General features: G+C 53.9%; 1 protein-coding gene and 1 long non-coding RNA gene across 4 annotated transcripts in view; one reads left to right on the top strand and one right to left on the bottom strand.

Moving 5' to 3' along the window:
* The window catches only part of OLFML2A (olfactomedin like 2A), a 29,198-nt gene extending 12,585 nt beyond the window's left edge, over positions 1 to 16,613 (bottom strand). The window contains exons 1-3 of one of the 2 annotated variants that reach the window (XM_045562691.1): positions 16,424 to 16,613; positions 7,643 to 7,906; positions 2,659 to 2,766 (exon numbers count right to left, since the gene is read on the bottom strand). In XM_045562691.1, coding sequence (XP_045418647.1) covers positions 2,659 to 2,766; positions 7,643 to 7,906; positions 16,424 to 16,519 — 468 coding nt within the window. In that variant the 5' untranslated portion in view covers positions 16,520 to 16,613. The remainder of the gene's footprint in view (positions 1 to 2,658; positions 2,767 to 7,642; positions 7,907 to 16,423) is intronic. The other variant, XM_045562692.1, reaches the window with a different exon arrangement.
* On the top strand, positions 1,619 to 8,351 carry LOC123646058. Of its 2 annotated transcripts, XR_006737781.1 has the most exons (4): positions 1,619 to 1,849; positions 3,423 to 3,590; positions 6,383 to 6,636; positions 7,701 to 8,351. It is a non-coding gene; the product is annotated as an uncharacterized LOC123646058 (long non-coding RNA). The 2 variants fall into 2 exon arrangements; XR_006737780.1 differs by lacking the exon at positions 7,701 to 8,351 and having other exon boundaries at positions 6,383 to 7,440.
* Positions 16,614 to 18,135: the final 1,522 nt, after the last annotated feature.

An 18,135-nucleotide genomic window follows, 5' to 3' on the forward strand; every position in this document is an offset into this window, starting at 1 on the left:
ACTGCAACCTTGAACTCCTAGACTCAAGTGATCCTCCTGTCTCAGCCTCCTGGGTAGTGGGACTACAGGCACGTGCCACCATGCTGGGCTAATTTTTTCTACTTTTTGTAGAAACAGGGTCTCGTTCTTGCGCATGCTGGTCTTGAACTCCTGGCCTCAAGTGACCCTCCTGCCTCGGCTTTCCACAGTACTAGGATTATGGGCGTGAGCTACCGTGCCCAGCCTAAAATTACTTTTTAATTTTATAAGTAACACATAAATACATAAATACCTTCCTTTTACAAAATATTCCAACATTTATATGGAGTGAAACTCTTTGGGGTTTTGCTGTGGGTGAGCTCTGCTCCCTCCTTGTCTCCAAGGCTCAAACTTTCCTCCCAGGCCCCGTAGGCTCCTCCGGTGGCACTGGGCCTGCCTTTCCTCCCAGGCTTGTTCTCCTGCCCACTCCATCTTCCCTCACTGGGGCCCTGGCTCCCTGCCTAGCCTTAGGGGCTCCCACCCCTCCCCCTGGAGCTACTCCTGGTTCTGAATCCTGCTGGGAACAGATGGGCTGCTCAGAGCCACGATGCTCCTCGCTCTGTGAATCCCTCCCTACCTGGTGATCCCCTTTGTGGGCTGTTGCCCAAGCTGGCCTTGTCCATTAAACAGTACTCAGGAAACCTGGCTGGCCTGGCAGGCCTCAGTCCCAGGTCCCCAAAGCCCCAGTGGGTCTGGGGTATGCCTGGGATTCCTTGGTCTGAGTCTACTTCTCAGGTAAAGCAGGAGAGACTAGAATCAGACGCAGGAAGCTAAGAAGCTGTGGAGTAACAGAATTGTGAGTTCAGAATCTCATTCACAGAAATTGTCACAGAGCAAAGTGACGTACATCCAGTCAGTCCTGAGTGACTCAGGCTCAGGGACCAAGAGGCAGCGGGCAAGAGTCAGACACACCTGGGTTCAAACCCTTGCTCTCCACTTCCTGGCTGGGTAACTGTGGGTGAGTAAGTACCTGTCGGGGCCTCAGTTTCTTTGCTGGTAAAATGGGTCCTATCATAATAACAACTAAACCGCAGGTTCAGTGTGAGGCCGAGAAAGGCTGAGGAATATGAAAGCACATTTTAAACATGACCCCAGGGATGACAGAAGTCAGAGTGTGTGAGGCAGATTTTCTCGGCCTCAGGACTATTGACATTTGCCAGATATAGTTGTTGTTGGGGACAGTCCTGTGCACTGTAGGGTGTTCAGCAGCATCTCTGGCTTTCACCCAGTAGAAGCCAGTAGCATCCACCCTGTCCCCTGTGTAAATTGTGACAACTAAAAATCTCTCCAGCTAGTGGCAACTGTGCCCTGGAGGGCAAAACCACCCGTGTTTAAGAACCACTGGCATAAGGGAAGAGAGCAGTGGGCAGCTGGGACCCCAATTGCTGCCCAACCCCGGGAGGTTCTTCCCTTTGGCGGAGGGAGCTGGCTTCTGAATAAGGCTGTTTGCTCCTCCTCCCAGGGTGAGCAGAAAGCTTTTTTTTTTCTTTTTCCATAGGGTTATCACTCAGTAAACCATGGTTAACAGAAGCAAAGCACAGATAATGTAAAACAGAAGATAATTAAAAAATCATTTCTTTGTGGTTGTGGAAATCTTTTCTGATTTGTTCCAGGCCCAGGAAACGTACCCTCCAGATCGTCTGGCTCGGAGTTACGTGAAGTGGGTTAATATTTCCTGAGATTACAAGAGGAAAGATCAAAGGAGGATAACTTCAGAGCCAGCAACAGGAGAGCCTGGCACGTACTAAGTACACAGGAAATACTGGAGCACGGACAAAATTCAATAAATGTCAGCCTTCTCCCATGCTGGCGTGGGCTTGGCCTATAGTAGGTACTCACAAACACTTTTTGAATACTTAAAGCCACTGTGATCCCAACTTTTGGGTTAGTAAGGGGTTAATCTCCTACCCTGGGGCACAGGATACCCAGATGCCCCCTCCTTCTGTAAAGGAAGCCGGGAAAGGAAGCCCCCACACCCACTCCTGGCAGCTGCATGTCCCTAGACTCCCAGCAGCCCAGCAGAGGTTGCATGCAGGAAACAGGCGGAGGCCAGGCTGTGCCAGCAGAGATGCGAATGCTGAACCTGCAGCTGGACCTTCACGTTCATCCAACTCTGTCCTTGTCCCCAAGGAGCAGTCCCAGCCACCTGCCCAGCCCTATAGCACTTTCACCCTGACCAGGCCAGGACACTCAGCACCTTTGTCTCCACTTCAGCTGGGTACTGGGACAGTCATGCTGCCCAAGCCCAGCTTCAGTGGGGTTGGCCAGTCCTGCCATGTTGCACCAACCCAGCCGGCAGCACTGACATGGTATCTTAGCGAATGGTGCCCCCAGAGTTGTGCCGCGTGTGGGCCCTGATCTTGGTGCATTGAGGGCAACCACAAGTCCCAGCCGTCCCCACACCCCTTTCATAAAACCAGCAGATGCCTCAGGTTCTCCACCCAGCCTTCCAGCTTCCTGCGGGCCCTTGAGCCCCAGCGACCTCTTCCCCCAAGACTGGACCCTGCGGCCTGCGCCTCCCTCCGCGAACTCCCTGTTGGAGTCCATCTTCCCATGGCTACCAGGGTCAAGCCAGAATTGTCCAGGCCCCTTTGGCCGCCAGCACTGTGCCAGCCTGGCCTCTGGCGGGAGCCCCCTTACCTCTTCCAGCGTGTTCATCTGGGCGGCCACCTTGTGGACGTAGGCGTGCACTTTCATCAGGTCCATGCTGTACAGGGTGCCCTCCAGGAGATCCACCATGGACTGCAGCTGCCCGGGCAGGGGGAGTGTGAGGCAAAGGGCGCAGCGGGCAGCCAGGCATGGCAGGTGCCAAAGGAGTCTCACTGCAATTAAGAACTCCCAAGCCCCAGAGCCTGGAGTGGGCTGCGTGGGCCCCCGCTGTTCCCTAGCCCCAGCCGGCTAATAAGCACAAAAAAAGCAGCAGATTCCATCTTTTGGGCCCTTACCATGTGCCAGGCACTATGTTACGGGCTTTAATGAGTTACGTCACTTAATCCTTGTAACAACCCCATGAGGTGTGTAGTGTCCCCTTGGAGGAGCTTGTCCAGGTCCCCAGGGATCCCTCATTCTGTTTCCGTGCCTGTATCTGGGACTCTCATCAAAGAGCAGCTTTGACTGGCTGGTATGGGCATCTAACAGTCTGGCTCCCTAGTTCCAGTGGGGGTGAACCGAGCCATCTTTCCCACTCCAGAGCTCCCCTGAGCATGAGACTAGGCTGGCACTGTGCCTGAGACCACACCCTTGCGGGGCGTCCTCCTCTCCCGCCCCTGCTCTCCCACGTCAACCCCAGTTTTTCTGGGAGTGCTCTGTAGTAAATCACTCGCCTACAAATCACTGGCTTCAGGGCCTGCTTCTAGTGACCCCACCTAACACAGGTATGGACAACTTCTACCTTCATTTTCCAGACTGAGAAGCTGCAGCTTGGAGGTGACTTGCCCAAGGCTGCCCAGCTGTTAAACGGTGGCGCCAGGAGTAGCACCCAGATTTGTATAAACACAAACCTCTCTCCTGCTCCTGTCATGTATTCAGATGGGAAACAGAGGCCACGAGAGGAGGACAGCCTTGCACAACAGGTCAGCAGTAGGACCTGGAGCAGACGCCAGGTCTCCCTTGCCCAGCCCAGGGCTCTGCCCTGCAGCTGGCCCTCCCCTCTTCCTCTCTGTCACACCTCATCAGGATATGACACTCCCTGCAGATGGCCAAGATGCCAGAGTGTCTGGGAAACGTTGGCACAAGGGGCCAGTTGGGAAATCAGCTTTGCCTGGCTGCTCGGGAAGGGCAGTGCCTCTGCCCACCCTCCCGCGTGGCCCCACTCGGAGCCCCGCAGCGTTTCTCAGGCCCTGGTTTCTCAGGCCCTGCACAGGCCAGTGCTGCTGTCTGGCCCTGGCCAGCTGTTTTCAAAACAGTGTTACTCCCACTCTCCCAGGGGATAGTCAAACTGTTTTAAGCCAGGGAGCTTTTCTCTGAGCGGAATCTGATCTCTAAAGCAGAAACGGGTAGGAGTCTCTGCTAGAAGCAGGGGTAGGCCCAGTGCCTTCTCTGCTCCGCAACAGCCTCACTTCGGGTCTGAGGGGCTGCACGGGACCCTTAGGGCTCTGTGGAGCACAGTTTGAAAACCATGGCCGTAGACATTTCTCAGCAAAGGAAGCTGAAATGGGGCAATAGGGCAGTGGTAAGGAGTGGCAACGTCCAGATAGAGCTCAGCACAGGGCAGAGCACAGCAAGGGCATCGTGAATGCCAGCAACGACAATTACTGTTTGGGGGGCTAAATGGCAGCTCCCAGCTTCACTGTGCTGCCTCCGTGGCCACCAAGATTGGCTTCGACAAGGGTCTCTCCCCTGCTAGATAACTTTCTTGGCTCTCCACTGTCCACATGTGGCTTCTCACTTCCTGAGCCTGGCATTTGAACCCTCCATGACATGCCCCTGCCCTCCTCTTCGGGCTCAGTAGATGTTTACTCTGGGCCAGGCACTACAGTGATGAGCAAGACAAACATGGGCCATCGTGGTCCTTCGTGGGCTATCAAGGATACAGAGAGTGACGTACAGATGCCAAGATCAGGGGACACAGTGACACACAGGTGCCCATGTCATTAAGGATGGGGCACTGACCTTGACTGTCAGCAGGTGTGGGTTAGGAAAGGCTGTTGGAGGCCGTTCTGTTTGAGCAGAGCTCTGCAGGAGGAGCACTAATTCAGTGACGGTGTCTGGGAAAGGACAGTCTAAGCAAAGGGTACGGCCTGTGCTCAGAACTGCAGCGGAGAGGAAACCCGGCGTGTTCCAGTCTGGCTATCAAAGCGTGATCTGCGGGTTAGTGCTGGTTCAAACTGTCATTACCAGGCTGTGACATAATAACTACAGAAAATGAGAGTAAGTTTTCAGGAACTTTCAGAGCCACTTGACAGAGCAATTTTTTATCTATTGACTCTCATAATGAAACATTGGACTTATATTTTGCATGTCTACTTTTATGTCATTTCATTTTCCTAATAATTCATTTGTATAGTATTTCACAAAAGTATTGGTCCTTGGCAGATTTTTGATTTTTTAAAAAGCTGGTCATCCTGAGAAGCACTGTGTCAGAGGAAGGGCCGGAGCCAATGGGGCCGGAGCAGACAGAAGGCATGAGATATCCACCCGCTCCCTCTCACCCAGAATGCCCTCCTGTCTTCCCTGCCTGAGGGACTCCTACACATCCCTCCAGGCCCAGCCCCATCCCTCATTATCCTCCTTGGGGCTCCCATGGTCCCTGGGACATGTCTCGGCCCAGCCCTTATCACACTGCCATGACTGGGGTCAGCAGCTATGTCCTCACAAGCCTGGGGACTCCTGGGGGGCCACATCCAGAAGACAGAGGAGTGGAGAGGTGAGAGGCACACACCCTGCAGCCAGCCCACCCAAGGTGGGGCAGGGGACAGGCTGCCCACAGTGTGGTCTCTTACCAGAGCCATGGGACTAAGGCCAAATCACAGCTGGAGTTATCAGCTTGAGGGGAGGGCTGGGCAGAACACGGGGTAGGCTACAGGGCAGGTGCCCCACCCTATGGGCTTCCCTTCACCTCCTCCCCTGGGGGATGCATGCCGGGAACCTCCTGCTGAGGGAGGGGGCGCCAAACTGTCTCCTATAGCCTCTGTACCCCTCTCCTCTTAGGGCTTTCTGGGCACCCTCCAGGTACCCACTCCTGCCCCTGGGGTACCAGTGAGGCAGGGCATCCTCTCCTCCTCCAATCCCACCATCGCCCTACTCCAGTTCTGTAAGGCTGAACAAGAGCCCATGGTGACCGTGCACTGAAAAGGCCTAAGGGACATGGGCTCCTGGCTGACAGGTAGCCTAGTGATCCCTCTAGTGGGCAAGGGGACATGACAGAGAATTCCTGGGTTCAAATCTTAGCAATGCCACTTTCTTGCTATGTGATCTTAGGCAAGTCACAGCCCCTCTCTGGGCCTCAGATTCCCCACAAGTACAGCCAACACCGTAAGGGTTGTAGCAAGGACTGAATTGGGCAGCATTTATGAAAGGGCTTTGTGTGTCCTCACGTCAAGCGAGCTTACAATCCAGTGACTGAGAAGTCAACTTGAGCAGAAATCGGGTTTGTCCCTGTAGCTGAAGACTGGCTTATGTCCTCAGTGCCTGGAGTCCGCAGGGGCCTAGTGAGGCTCTAGGGAGGCTCCGGGGACTGCTGAGAGGCAGTCAAGAGGCCACTCAGCCTAAAATTCACCCCCACCCCTCCCCAATTTTGAGAGTTTTGGCATCCAATCAGGTATTAACAAAAATAAAACTAAAGTTGAATTTAAAGAAAACATTTTTAGCCAAATGTTGGGAGATAATTCCTCACGAGTCTTTTGTTTTTACGTATGTCTCACAGGCAGAGGTGCTGTGTCTGTCCTGAGCCATCGAACTGTGCAGTGAGCAGCCCAGGGAGACAGAGACGGTGTGTCCCTCCTCCAGAGGAAAGCTCAGGCACGCTCAGTGCCCATTACAAAAGGTTTGGATGCTCTAAGCTCGGGGCTCCTCTCCGTAACACACCCTACTGTGAGTGCAGGTGTTGTCTGGGCGTCACTGCATCACCCCACGGGAACCAGAGCCGGGAAAGCCAGTGCTAGAAACCGTAGATTTGCTGTGAGTAATAAAGTCCCTTGTCTTTGACCTAGGAGGCTGTATCTTCTGCCAGCATCCGTGATGCTGGCAGGCTAACAGGTTAGCTTACAAGTAGGGTGACATCTTAGACCTTTTGCAGTTTTTGATACCACACGGGCAAAACAGACACAGGTTTGGAAGAAGTTATAAGAGAAAAAGATACTTTCAAAAGATACCAAATAATCTGGTCCTTTACAAAAAGGAAGACAAGAGAGCAAGGTGATTTAGAACACATGCTTTTGATATAGCAGGCCCTGGGTTCAAATCCCAGGCCTACCATGCCCACCAAGCACCCAGATAAGTGTAGTACCAATGGCAAAAAGGTGCCTGGCTGGCTGTGGGGACTGAGATCTGGCCTGCACTCGCCTAACCAAGCCACCTTGGTGGGCCCTGGCATGGGGCCGTGTCCCCCAGAGGTGACGTCTCTTTCTAATATGCCTATGGGAGCGTGGGCCTTTTCTAATTCTCACAAAAGTATGGTGTAGACTTGAAGCTGCCCATTGTTACGTGAGCTTGGGCGAGTTACCTCACTCCTCTCAGCCTCAGTTTTCTCACCAATACGAGGACAAGGAACCCTATCTCACAGCAGGACTTAAGGATTCAGAGAAATAATGTGTAAAGGAAGCACAGGATCTCGTGCTCGGGTAGTGCTTGAACACAGGAAATATGACATTAAAAACAATAAAATGCCACAAGATCTAAAACACAGATCGGTGCCGATAGGTGACTTGGTTTGGGTGAAACACAGACACTGGAATAGGTGGCGAGGGCTGCACTGAGTAAACAAGCCAAAGACCCTGCCTCCGTCACTTACTGGCTGAACAGTCTTGGGCAAGAAGCTTTCCCTCAGGGAGCCTCAGTTTCCTCATCTGTGAAATGGGGTGGTGACAGCCCCTGCCTCCCAGAGCATGCGGTATTTTCCCTGGAAGGATGGCCCTGCGCTGGCCCGGGAGAGCCACTCACTTACCCCCCTCCCGCCCAAGGCTACCTTAAGGAGCTCCGGCGCCTGCTTTTTGAGTTTCTCCATCTTCCATTCGTTCTCACAGGGGTTGAGCGAGGAGGGCGGCGCGGTGCAGGAGCAGCGGCAGTCGGCCCCCGAGCTCACTGTCTCCACCGTGTAGAAGTCCTCCACCCGTGCCCGCCCGCTGCGCACTCGGCTGCAGGCGTCCTTGCTCAGCGGCCGCATGATGCACTTGCAACGGCAGTCGGAGCCCTCGGAGGTCATCCGCACCTGGTCCGTGTCCCCGAACACCTGTGGCACGAGGGGATCCAGTGAGCTGCTGGCCAAGGCTGTGGCGGGGAGGGGCGAGGTCCTAGAACCCAGCCCGCCTGGCCTTGGGGGAGAGGAGGCGCCATCAGAGGTGGTGGAGAAGGGAGCGACCCTTACAGGGAAATACAGGCCTTATAATAATAACAACAATTAAAATATTAATGGCAGCTGTGAAAAAGTTTAGCAGTTTCTCAACAAATTAAGCATAGGATTACCACATGACCCATAATTCTACTCCAGGGTATTTACCCAGAATACTGAGAAGAGGTATCCAAACAAAGACTTGGGCGTGGACATTCACAGCACCATTATTCCCAACAGCCACAAGGTGGAAACGACCCACATATTCATCCACCGAATACAGTGTGGCATACGAGTACAATGGGATATTATTCAGCCATAAAAATGAATGGAGTATGATTCATGCAACAACATGGATGAATCTGGAAACATTACGCTAAGGGAAAGAAGCCAGACACAAAAGGCCGTATAGTGTATGATTCCATGTCTATGAAACACTGTATTCAGAATAGGCAAATCCATAGAGACGGAAAGCAGATTAGTGGCTACCAGGACTTAGAGCGAGGGGGCAATGGGGAGTAACTGCTGAATGGGCACGGGGTTTCCTTTTGGAGTGATGAAAATATTCTGGAACTAGATAGTGGCAGTAACTGCACAACATTGTGAATGTGTCAAATGCCACTGAATTGTACAGTTTAAAATGGTAATTTTGTTGTTTATTTTACTATAATAAGAAATATGGAGACTTTTTATTGAGCAATTACTATATGCTAGGTTTCACGTGCATATGCTTTTCAATACCTGTGTGTGTGTTGGGGGGAAAGTATTGTTACCTTCCAAGCCCTTTACCACAGCCTTCAAGGCCCATGTGAGCTGACACGCTCCCTGCAACCACTTCTTTTATTGCTCCTTCCTTCCAATGGCTCACTCCACTCCAGCCACAGGGCCTTTGCACATGTGATGCCCTCCCCCAGAAACTCCTGCCCCCTGATGTTCCTGTGGCTCACTCCCTCATATCATTTAGCTCTCAGCTCACAAGTCACCTCCTTGGGGAAGCCTTTCCTGACCACCCACCTTGTTGCTCTCTATCCCCTTATCTAGTGGCTTTGTTTTCTTTATTGCACCTACTACCACCTGAAATATGTCTGTATTTCCTTGTTTTCTGTCTCTCCCACTCCACTCTAGGTACCATTAGAGGCAGAGTTTGTCTAGTTCCTTCCTATATCTTCAGAACAGTCCCTGCCTGGCCTATAGTAGGTGCTCAGTAAATATCTGTTGGATAAACGAGGCTGCCTTTTACAGACATGCTAGAGCACAGGGTTAAGAGCATGGAATCTGGAGCCTGGGTGAGACTGTGGGCAACTTAATCTTTCTGTGCCTCTGTTTCCTCATCTCTAAAATGGGCTCCTGTTTTTTGGGGTTGGTGTGAAGATTAAATGAGTTAATATAGGTGAAGAACAGGCCCTAGTACATATTGAGTGCATCTTAAGTCTGAGCCATTATTAATGCAAGTAAAGAAACAGAGGCTCAGAGAGGTGAAGTCACATGTCCAAGGTCATTCAACTTCAATGCAAAAGATGTCTTTGGACTTGGCTCCAGATCGCAATCACTGCTCTATGCTGTTTCTCATGCAGACCCTATGTGTATTTATCATACAGACCCCACACCCTATGTGACCTTAAACAGCTTATACAACCTCTCTGAACCTAATTCTCTCAATGGTATAATGGGTGACTCTGTACCCAGCCTTCTCAGAGTGAGGATCAAATGAGATAACATGACCCTGGGTTAGTGGTTTCTCTCCCTTTCCTCCTTCTCCCTCAATCCCACCCCCAGATGCCACATATCCAATGACCAAGTATGGCCATTAGTCACTGGGGGCAGCAGGACTTTGTGTCTGCAGGAGTCAGCTAAGTGAGATCAGTGACAGATACCAGGCTCAGTCACCACCTCTAGCCTGCCTTGCCCTGACAAGCCTGCTGGGCTCTGGGAGACCATCCAGCCTCTCCCCTAGCTGGCTCAGCCAGCCCACCCTGGGCTCTGGGCCCTTGGCACATGGCTGTTCATGGCTCAGACAACAAACACCCCAGGCCTCAGGGATACTCAGCTCTCACTGAAGCCACCAGGACCCAGGTGAGCTCAGAGCTCCCAGGGGCTTTCTGCCAAGCCCAGTGCCCAAGAACATCCCAGGGCCCTCTAGGGAAGGGCCTGCAACATTGTTTCCACTCTGAGCCCTCAGACATCTGTTTGCACTCCTGGCCTTTTCTAGGCGCTGGGTGATAGATGGGGGTGCAGAAGAAATGGATCGAGGTATACTCTTGACTTTCTCAGCCACTGGAGAAGCTGGTGTAGTGAGCTCTGAGAACCCAGAGAAAGAACCCACGAAGACTGCTTGAAGGAGGGCACCTTTAGAACACATCTTTGAGGAGGAGGGTGTTCCAGGGACAGCAAATCAGACATGTGGAAACAAGCAAGGGCCTAGTACTTTGGGGAGCCTAGAGGTGGGTCACTCTGTTTTTCTTTTCTCTTTTTTGCCTGTGTGCTGGTTGACACTTTGAAGTGGTTCACTCCGGATGGTGCTTCCAGGGAGCAGGAGATGAGGCTGAGGGGGGTCTCAGAGCCCAGCTCCTGAAAGCTGGCTGAGATCCTGGCTTCTTCCTGAAAACACGGGGGAGTCATGGAAGGGCTTTAAGCGGGGGAGAACCACGGTTAGATCTGCGTCACAGGAAGCTCCCGCCAGCTGCTGTATGGACAGATGGTGGATGGAGGCAGCAAGTCTAGGGCACAGAGCCCAGGGAGGAGACATTCACTGAGCACTCACTCAGTGCTGGGGAGTGTGGGGCAGTGGTTAGGAGTGCAGCCATAGGCCACCAACAGCTGTGTGCTGTCGGGTGGATTACTTAACTCCTCTGTGCCTCAGTTTCCTCATCTGTAAAATGAGGTGCTACTAGTGCCTACCCAACAAAGAACTGTATGAGGACAGAGACATGGAATACCAGTAATATAGTCAGCCTGGTGCCAGGAACACACAGAACATTATGGATATTGTAGCTATTATTATTACTATCAATAATTTTGGAAAGAGGTTTAGCTGTTTGTTTCTCCATGTGGGGTGCAATGGTAGACATTCTTAGCGGTGTTCTTTTTTTTTTTTTTTTCAGACAGGGTCTCACTCTGTTGCCCGGGCTAGCTAGAGTGCAGTGGCATCATCACAGCTCACTGCAACCTCAAACTCCTCGCTCTAGGGATCCTCTTGCCTCAGCTTCCCGAGTAGCTGGGACTACAGGCGTGTACCACGACACTCAGCTAATTTTTCTATTTTTTGTAGAGACGGGGTCTTGCTATGTTGCTCAGCAGGCTGGTCTTGAACTGGCCTCAAGTGATCCACCCGCCTCGGCCTCCCGAAGTGCTGGGATTACAGGCATGAGCCACTGTGCCCTGGCCAACAGTGTCTTGCAGAAGAGGAAACTGAGCCCTGGAGTTGTCAAATGACTTGTTCAAGGGGATGAGCCCAGGTTTGGTTTACTTGCTTTTTCTGCAGCCTAGGAGGGAGCAAGAGAAAGGGGGAGGCAAGGAGGGCGGGGAAGAGGGTGGCTATGGGTGGAAGCTCTCTCCTGGGCTCTCTGTGGGTGAAGTGTACTCTGGGCACTGAGGGCCAATTCTCCCCTGCCCGTGAACGCTGACAGTCAGGCGCAGGGTCCCACACATTCCTTAGGCCTCTCCTAGGATCCTAACACTGTCTTCCCTTCAGGTCTCCTGGACCCCCTTCTCAGTTCTGCTGGGACCCCTTCCCAGTCCAACCAACGGCCCCAGTTGGGGTCAAGAGCCCAGTAGGTAGATGTGGGTGTGGTCTGTGTGGCCAGGCCAGAGAGGCCCTCCTCCTGGGGACCCACACATATACCCAGCACCCACCCCCACCAGCAGCAGCCTCCACATCAGACTGCAACATTCCTTCCCTCCTCAGATGAGGTGTTACCTCCTGAAGCGAGTGGCCAGGGCCCTGACATGGGCCAGGAGTTGGAGGAACGCCTCTCTGCTCCCATCCCCAGCTGCCAGGAGCCCAGGCAGGGTCCTACCCGCTGGGATTGCTACATCCTGTGGCACTTGACTGGAGGCAGCAGAGTGCCATGGTGAAGAGCCAGGCTGGGCTCAAATGCCAGCTCCCACATCTCCTCCCCACGTGGCCCTGACCCCTCTGAGCCTCAGCTTCCTCCTCTGCAAAATGGGGAGAATAACAGTCCCTTCCTCATAAGCCTGTCGTGGGTCTGAACAGAGTTGATGTATGCAGAGCTCTGGGCACAAAGCCTGGCTAGTGGTTCTCCCTCACATTTGCTCATCGTTTCCTACCTCTGTTTGCTGTCACCACACCCGTACCTTAGAGAGGAGAAAGCTGAGTGTCAGAGAAGAATAGGGGCTTGCCCAGGGTCACACAGCACAGCCTGACTCCAAAATTCAGTTTACATGTTGTCCCTCCTATGACCACCCACAGTCACCAGGCAGGGGCTTCTCCCTGAGCAGCTGAGCTGGGGCAGATGGGTCTGTGGAGAAGGGGCCCCTGGGGGCACAGGACTTGGCACTCCCACTGAGCCTGGCCCACCTTGCCCTTGGCATGAAGGCTGGGGTTGCTGCCAAGCAGGAAAGTCCCTGCCTCGGCACCCCCATCTCTCCCTGCAACCTGGCTCAGCACTCACTCCTGTCAAAGCTCCTAGAAATGTGGGTGGTTTGTGCTTAAAAATGTCCTGGGGTATTTACAAGGAAATCCCACAATGAGATGAGGGTGTACTTGGGATTTTTCTGAAGAGAGATGGATAAATCTGGCTGGAGTCGAGAAGAGGGCGTTCAAGCTGCGAAATGTTCTAGCAACTGAACAGGCTCAAACTGTGTCATCTTGAAGTTGGGTCTGCCCTCTTCTCTCGCGGCCAGCTCAGCCTCATCATGAGGAAATTTCCACGATCTCCTGCAGGCAAAGACCTCCCCTAGAGCACAGTGCCAGCTGGACACCTTCCCCTGGCTGCACGTGGGCACCCCAAACTCAAACCATCCAAGACTGGCTGAGCCTCTTCTCCTAAACCCGTGTCCACCGACCCTCCTGCCCAGCCTGGATCTCAGAGCTCCCTTCTTACCCTGGACAACCTGTCAATTATCATGTTCTTCTCACTCTTTATCCTAAATATCTCCAATTTCTGTTCCCTGCTCTCCACTCCAAGGCCACAGCTCTGGTTCCAGTCACGTTTAACGGCTGCCTAGACAATACAGCAGCTCTTATCTGTCAGATTAATCTGCCAAAAGCTCCTCTTTGGTGATCTGTTACTTTCTTTGCTCCACAGACCTCCATAGCTCCCTATCACTTCCGTGAGTTCTCAACTAGAGGACATGCCTCAGAATGCCCTGGGGTACACTTGGAAAATGCATATGTCCAGGCCCTACTCCAACCCATGATTCAGACTCTCTCTGGCTCCCCACACCATTCGGATGCCCACTAAAGGCTGAGAATCCTGGAGCTCCAGGAGCCTCCAAACTCCTCAGGCTGCCTCTGTCTAGCATATTTGGGCAGCCCCAACCTGACTCTTTTGAGCCTCAGTGTTCAAGTCCGTCAAATGCGGGGTACGACTGAAGTCTCAGAGTATTGCCACGAGGCTTCTGTAGGATTCTGCATGTAAGTGCTGGACGTGGGGCTTAGCACACAGGATGCTCATCAGGGCTTTGTCCTGGGTGCTCCAGCCAAAGAGAGTGTTGGGACAAGACCTTCCCTGCAGAGAGCCCTGGTGGAGGCTGGGCTGGCTTCACATTCTTGGTGTGCAAAAGCAGGACTCCATCACTATGCAGCCCTTGCCTACTGCGGAGCCTGTTTCCAATTACACCCACCGGCAGAAACTCCCTGAGCGGAGGCAAAGCAACACCTAAGCCCCCGGGACCAGCCTGGCTGGGAACATCTGATCCAGCCCCGGACACCACCGCCTGCCTGCTCCAGGCCCTCCTCCTCCCCTGGCCAGGGTCCCAGAGGTCTTGGCCTTCCCTCTGTCCTCAGGCCCCTGGTCAGTAGGCTGACCAAAGACCCCCTTCCTACCCCTCACTTCATGGAGGGAGTGAGGTACCAGCAGCTCTTTCACAGATAGGGAAACTGAGGGAGAGATGGGGAATTCTCAGCCACATCCCAAGAACCCACAGCAAAAAGCAGGTTCCCAGAGGTCTTTGGTGCCATGCCTGGGTGTCACATGGTTACCTGTCTTTCCATCCCAACCTCCACACTGGGCAGCTTTCAGAAATACCAGGGAAGCTGTGAGGTCCCCCTCCTACTCCTGGTCTGGACAAAGCACTTCCTTAGATGGAAACTCAAAATTGACTTTAGGAGAGACCTTGCTATAAACACGGAATGAAAACATGTTGAACAACGAGCTGGCTGAGGAGACCAACAGAGTCCTGGGGGTGAGCTGCCTCTGCACCCCTGAATGTATTGGGCCAGAGGGGAGAATGGACCTCCCAGGAACAGGAAGCCTGAGGAGGGGCCAACTTAACTCTTTAGGGCCCTAGATCAACTTTAAGTCCCAGGCTGGCCCTCTGAAGGGCTCATCCTCCACCCCAGGGAAAATAGGAAGGGCTTGGAGAGGAAGGAGGGGTTGTTACAGGAGAGGGAGCGGGTGATAATGAAAACAGCTCTCTCCTCTGGGCAGAGCCAGCAGGAGTCTGGCTGAGCTAAGGAATGCAGAGTAAATTCACCCATCACTTGATTTTTATTTTTCCCAGCTGGCTGAAGTGGTGCAGGGGTGGGAGGTGTCTGGGGGAGGGCCGTGCTCAGTCCCCTGGCTGCTTCATCCTCCAAACTCTATGTTGTGCTTCTCCACCCCACCAGCCCCAGCTTGCCCTGGGACAACTAACCCCTCCCCCCAAACCTAGCAAGTGTTTGGCTGACTCACTACATAAACAGGGTGTTGGGTTTTCTTTGTCTTTGCTTTGTTTTGAATGTAAACCCTCCCCCACAAGCTCAACAGCCCTCTGCACAGCCTAGAGGATGCCCAAGACCAAATATCCCTCCCAGCCAGAGATACAAGAGGTGACAAAGCGCTGATCAGGTTATCTGGGATTTTCTGTTCACTTGTTCTCTTACTGAGCCAGATCAGGAATCTTAGAGGGCCCCATATGGAAGGAAGGTTGGGGGGACATTGTTTTTCAGATGGGGGAACTGAAACCCAGAAATGGGCAGTGAGTTGCCCTAAGGTAACACAGCAAACAAATAGCAGAGGAAGGCCAGAACCTAGGGTTTTTGGTTTACAAGCCAGCTGCCTCTCTAAACACCCTAGTTTCTTCTTCATCTGTAAAATGGAAACAATGCTCATTCATTCCCTCCTTGTCTCGGGAGTACATGGTCGGGACTGCACATGGGTGCTTTCATGCCCAGAGCTGAATCTTCAGGCTGAGGGTCTGCAGGACCCACTACGCATACACTTACTGTGTGGCTAGTGGCTTCTGCCCTTTATCTGCCCACGGGCAGGACACTCACCTTCTACCAGGAAAGAGGCTGGAGAGACATTGAGCGAAGTCACTCTTTTGCCCTCATGCTCTGTGAGCAGGGCCCTCCAGTCCTCCCTCTCACAGGGTCATTTCCAGAACACCCTGTAGGGGTCCGAGCTCTGGCTGATGCTAAATGTTTGCTTTCTCTACATTCCCCTTTTGGGGTCCCTGCGATAAGATTCCAGAATCACAGGATCATTTATTGAGCACATACCAGGTGCCAGGTGTGGTGCTAAATATTTTACTGGCATGATCTCACCGAATCTAGAAACCATCGACTGCAGGGAGTGGGTACTTTTATTCTTCCCATATCCACAGGTGAATAAATGGAGGCTCACAGAAGTGAAGGCATCAGCTGAGAAGCAGATGTGGGATTTGAACCCAGGTCTGCTTGGCACTAGAGCAGATCCTCTTAGCCAAAGCAGAGAACAGCTCAGGTCACTTCTGGAGATATCTAGTCCTCCAGAGGGCGGACCGGAACCCTGGCGAGAGCATCAGAGGCTACATGAGTGGGTTCCTTGTGGGGGCAGGGGGACTCTGGGTCCCCAGCATTGCCTGAAAGCCTTGGCCCAGAGCCTGCCGCAAGCCAGGAGTCGCTGGGTAACAGTTGCCCAGGGGCTTGCCCTCACGTCGTCAGCCTCCCATGGAAACTGAGCCTGCCCAGCGCTCCTGGGCACACCCTCCCTGGGCCAGCGCGGACCTCCTCCACGAATGGGACAGGGTCCCGGCACCCCTTCCTCAGGCTCCGGGTCCCAAGCACCCCAATCTCCAGCGCTGCTTCTCCGGCGCGCTCCTCTCCCCGGATCCTGGTCCCTGTGGCTTCTGTGCTAAGTCACAGGTCCAGTCGCCCCCTCTCCGGGGTCCTCCGCGCCGGGCCCCTGGGCATCCTCCTCGGCCTCCACCCCCAGGCACAGCGCCCCCTCGCGCCCGGCTCCCCGCGGAGCCGCAGTGGGTCGCAGGCGCGCGTACCTTACTGTCAGCGCGCACGGGGCCGACGCGCAGCAGCAGCAGCAGCGGCAGCAGGAGCAGGGCCAGCGGACGGGGCGGGAGGGCGGCCGCGGCCATGGCACCACGGGCACGGCGGGCACAGGCCTGGGAAGGGCGGGCCACACTGCGAGCTCCGCGCCGCCGCCAGCTCTGCCAGCCCGGAGCGCCCCGCGCCTGCCCCTGTCGCTAGCCCCGCGCCCTCTCCGCCGCCGCTGGGGGCGGAGCTAGGGCGGAGGGGGCACCCGCTCCGCCCCACCCACTCTCTGCGGGTCCCCGCCGTGGGGCGCTCTGCCGAAGGGCACCCCTGCACGCTAGCAGAAAACGGTCTTGCCCGAGCCCGCAGGAGCAGACGGGCCGGGACTGACCGCAGTCCCGTTCCATGAGAAGTGGGACCTTGGGCGTGTCCCTCCCTTCACCTCTTTGAGCCTCAGTTTCCTTATCTGTAAAATGAGGAAAATAGTGCTCTCCGTTTGGAGTGATTGTGAAGTTCAAATGAGGGATGTTTCCAGGGGAGGTGAGCCCTTTCTCTCCCCAAAGCCACCGCCTTCTCTCCCAGGGACCTTCTCACGGATCAGCCCCTCTCTCCCGCATCTTCCATCTTCCATTTCTCCCTCCTGGAACTCTCCGGTTAGCTCCTAACCAACTCCGGTAGCTTCCACTTTTTTTGAGACAGGGTCTCGTTCTGTTGCTGGGCTACAGTGCAGTGGCTCCATCATAGCTCACTGCAGCCTCACACTCCTGGGCTCAAGCCATCCTCCCACCTCAGCCTCCCAAAGTGCTGGGATTACAGGTGTGAACCACCACACCGGTGTTCCTACCTTCTAAACACCCTCTTCTTGCCACCATCCTCCTGGGAGCGTCTCATTTCTCTGCTCCCTGGGCAGCAAAACTTCCCCAAAGGACCGTCTGTGGTCCCCTGCTCCTCTGGTTCCCCGTCCATCCCCTCACTCCAGGGATCTTTGGCTTCGATACTCCATCCAGATGTCTTGTTGCTGTCCCCGGGACCCCCTGTAACCCAATCCAAGGTGGCCCCTCTCCACCCTCCCTGCATCTGCTTTGGGTCAGGCCTCCTTCTCAAACCCTCTCCTCTCCTGGTTTCCCTGTTTCACTAGGACCTCCTCCCCAGCCTCTTTTGCAGCCCCTCCTCTGAGCAGCCTGGGGTGTTGGACCCCCTTCTCTTCCCTCTCCACCTGTCACTGCAGGTGTCCCCTCCCCTGAGCCCAAGACAGCTCTACTTGTGTATGTTTACCACCTTATAAACCTTAACTGCACAAAAAGGGACACTTACTTGTGCCCTAAGTGTTGCTCCACTGCCACTCACCCCTACTCTCAAGCCTTCCCCCCTCAAGAACTCTCCCACTTCATTTTCTTCATAGGACTTACTGCTCAATGGAACTGTCTTTCTCCGTGGTGTGTGTGTTTCCTTGTGTGGGGCATGCTTTCCCTGGTAGAGAGAAATAAGGCCACCAGTATGCATACCTAGTCTCTCCCCATAAGCAGCTAGCTCAGTGGTTCTCAGAGTGGGATCCCTGGGCTGACAGCCTCAGCATCACCTGGGAACTTGTTACAAATGCAAATTCTCAGGCCCCACCTCAGACCTACTGAATCAGAAACTCAGGGTGGGGGTTAGGGGGTGTGCAGCAATCTGTGTTTTAACAAGCCCTCCAGGAGGTTTAAGGTTTCAGAACCACTGA

This window comes from Lemur catta, chromosome 10, assembly GCF_020740605.2.
Source record: "Lemur catta isolate mLemCat1 chromosome 10, mLemCat1.pri, whole genome shotgun sequence".
Classification (NCBI taxonomy): Eukaryota; Metazoa; Chordata; class Mammalia; order Primates; family Lemuridae; genus Lemur; species Lemur catta.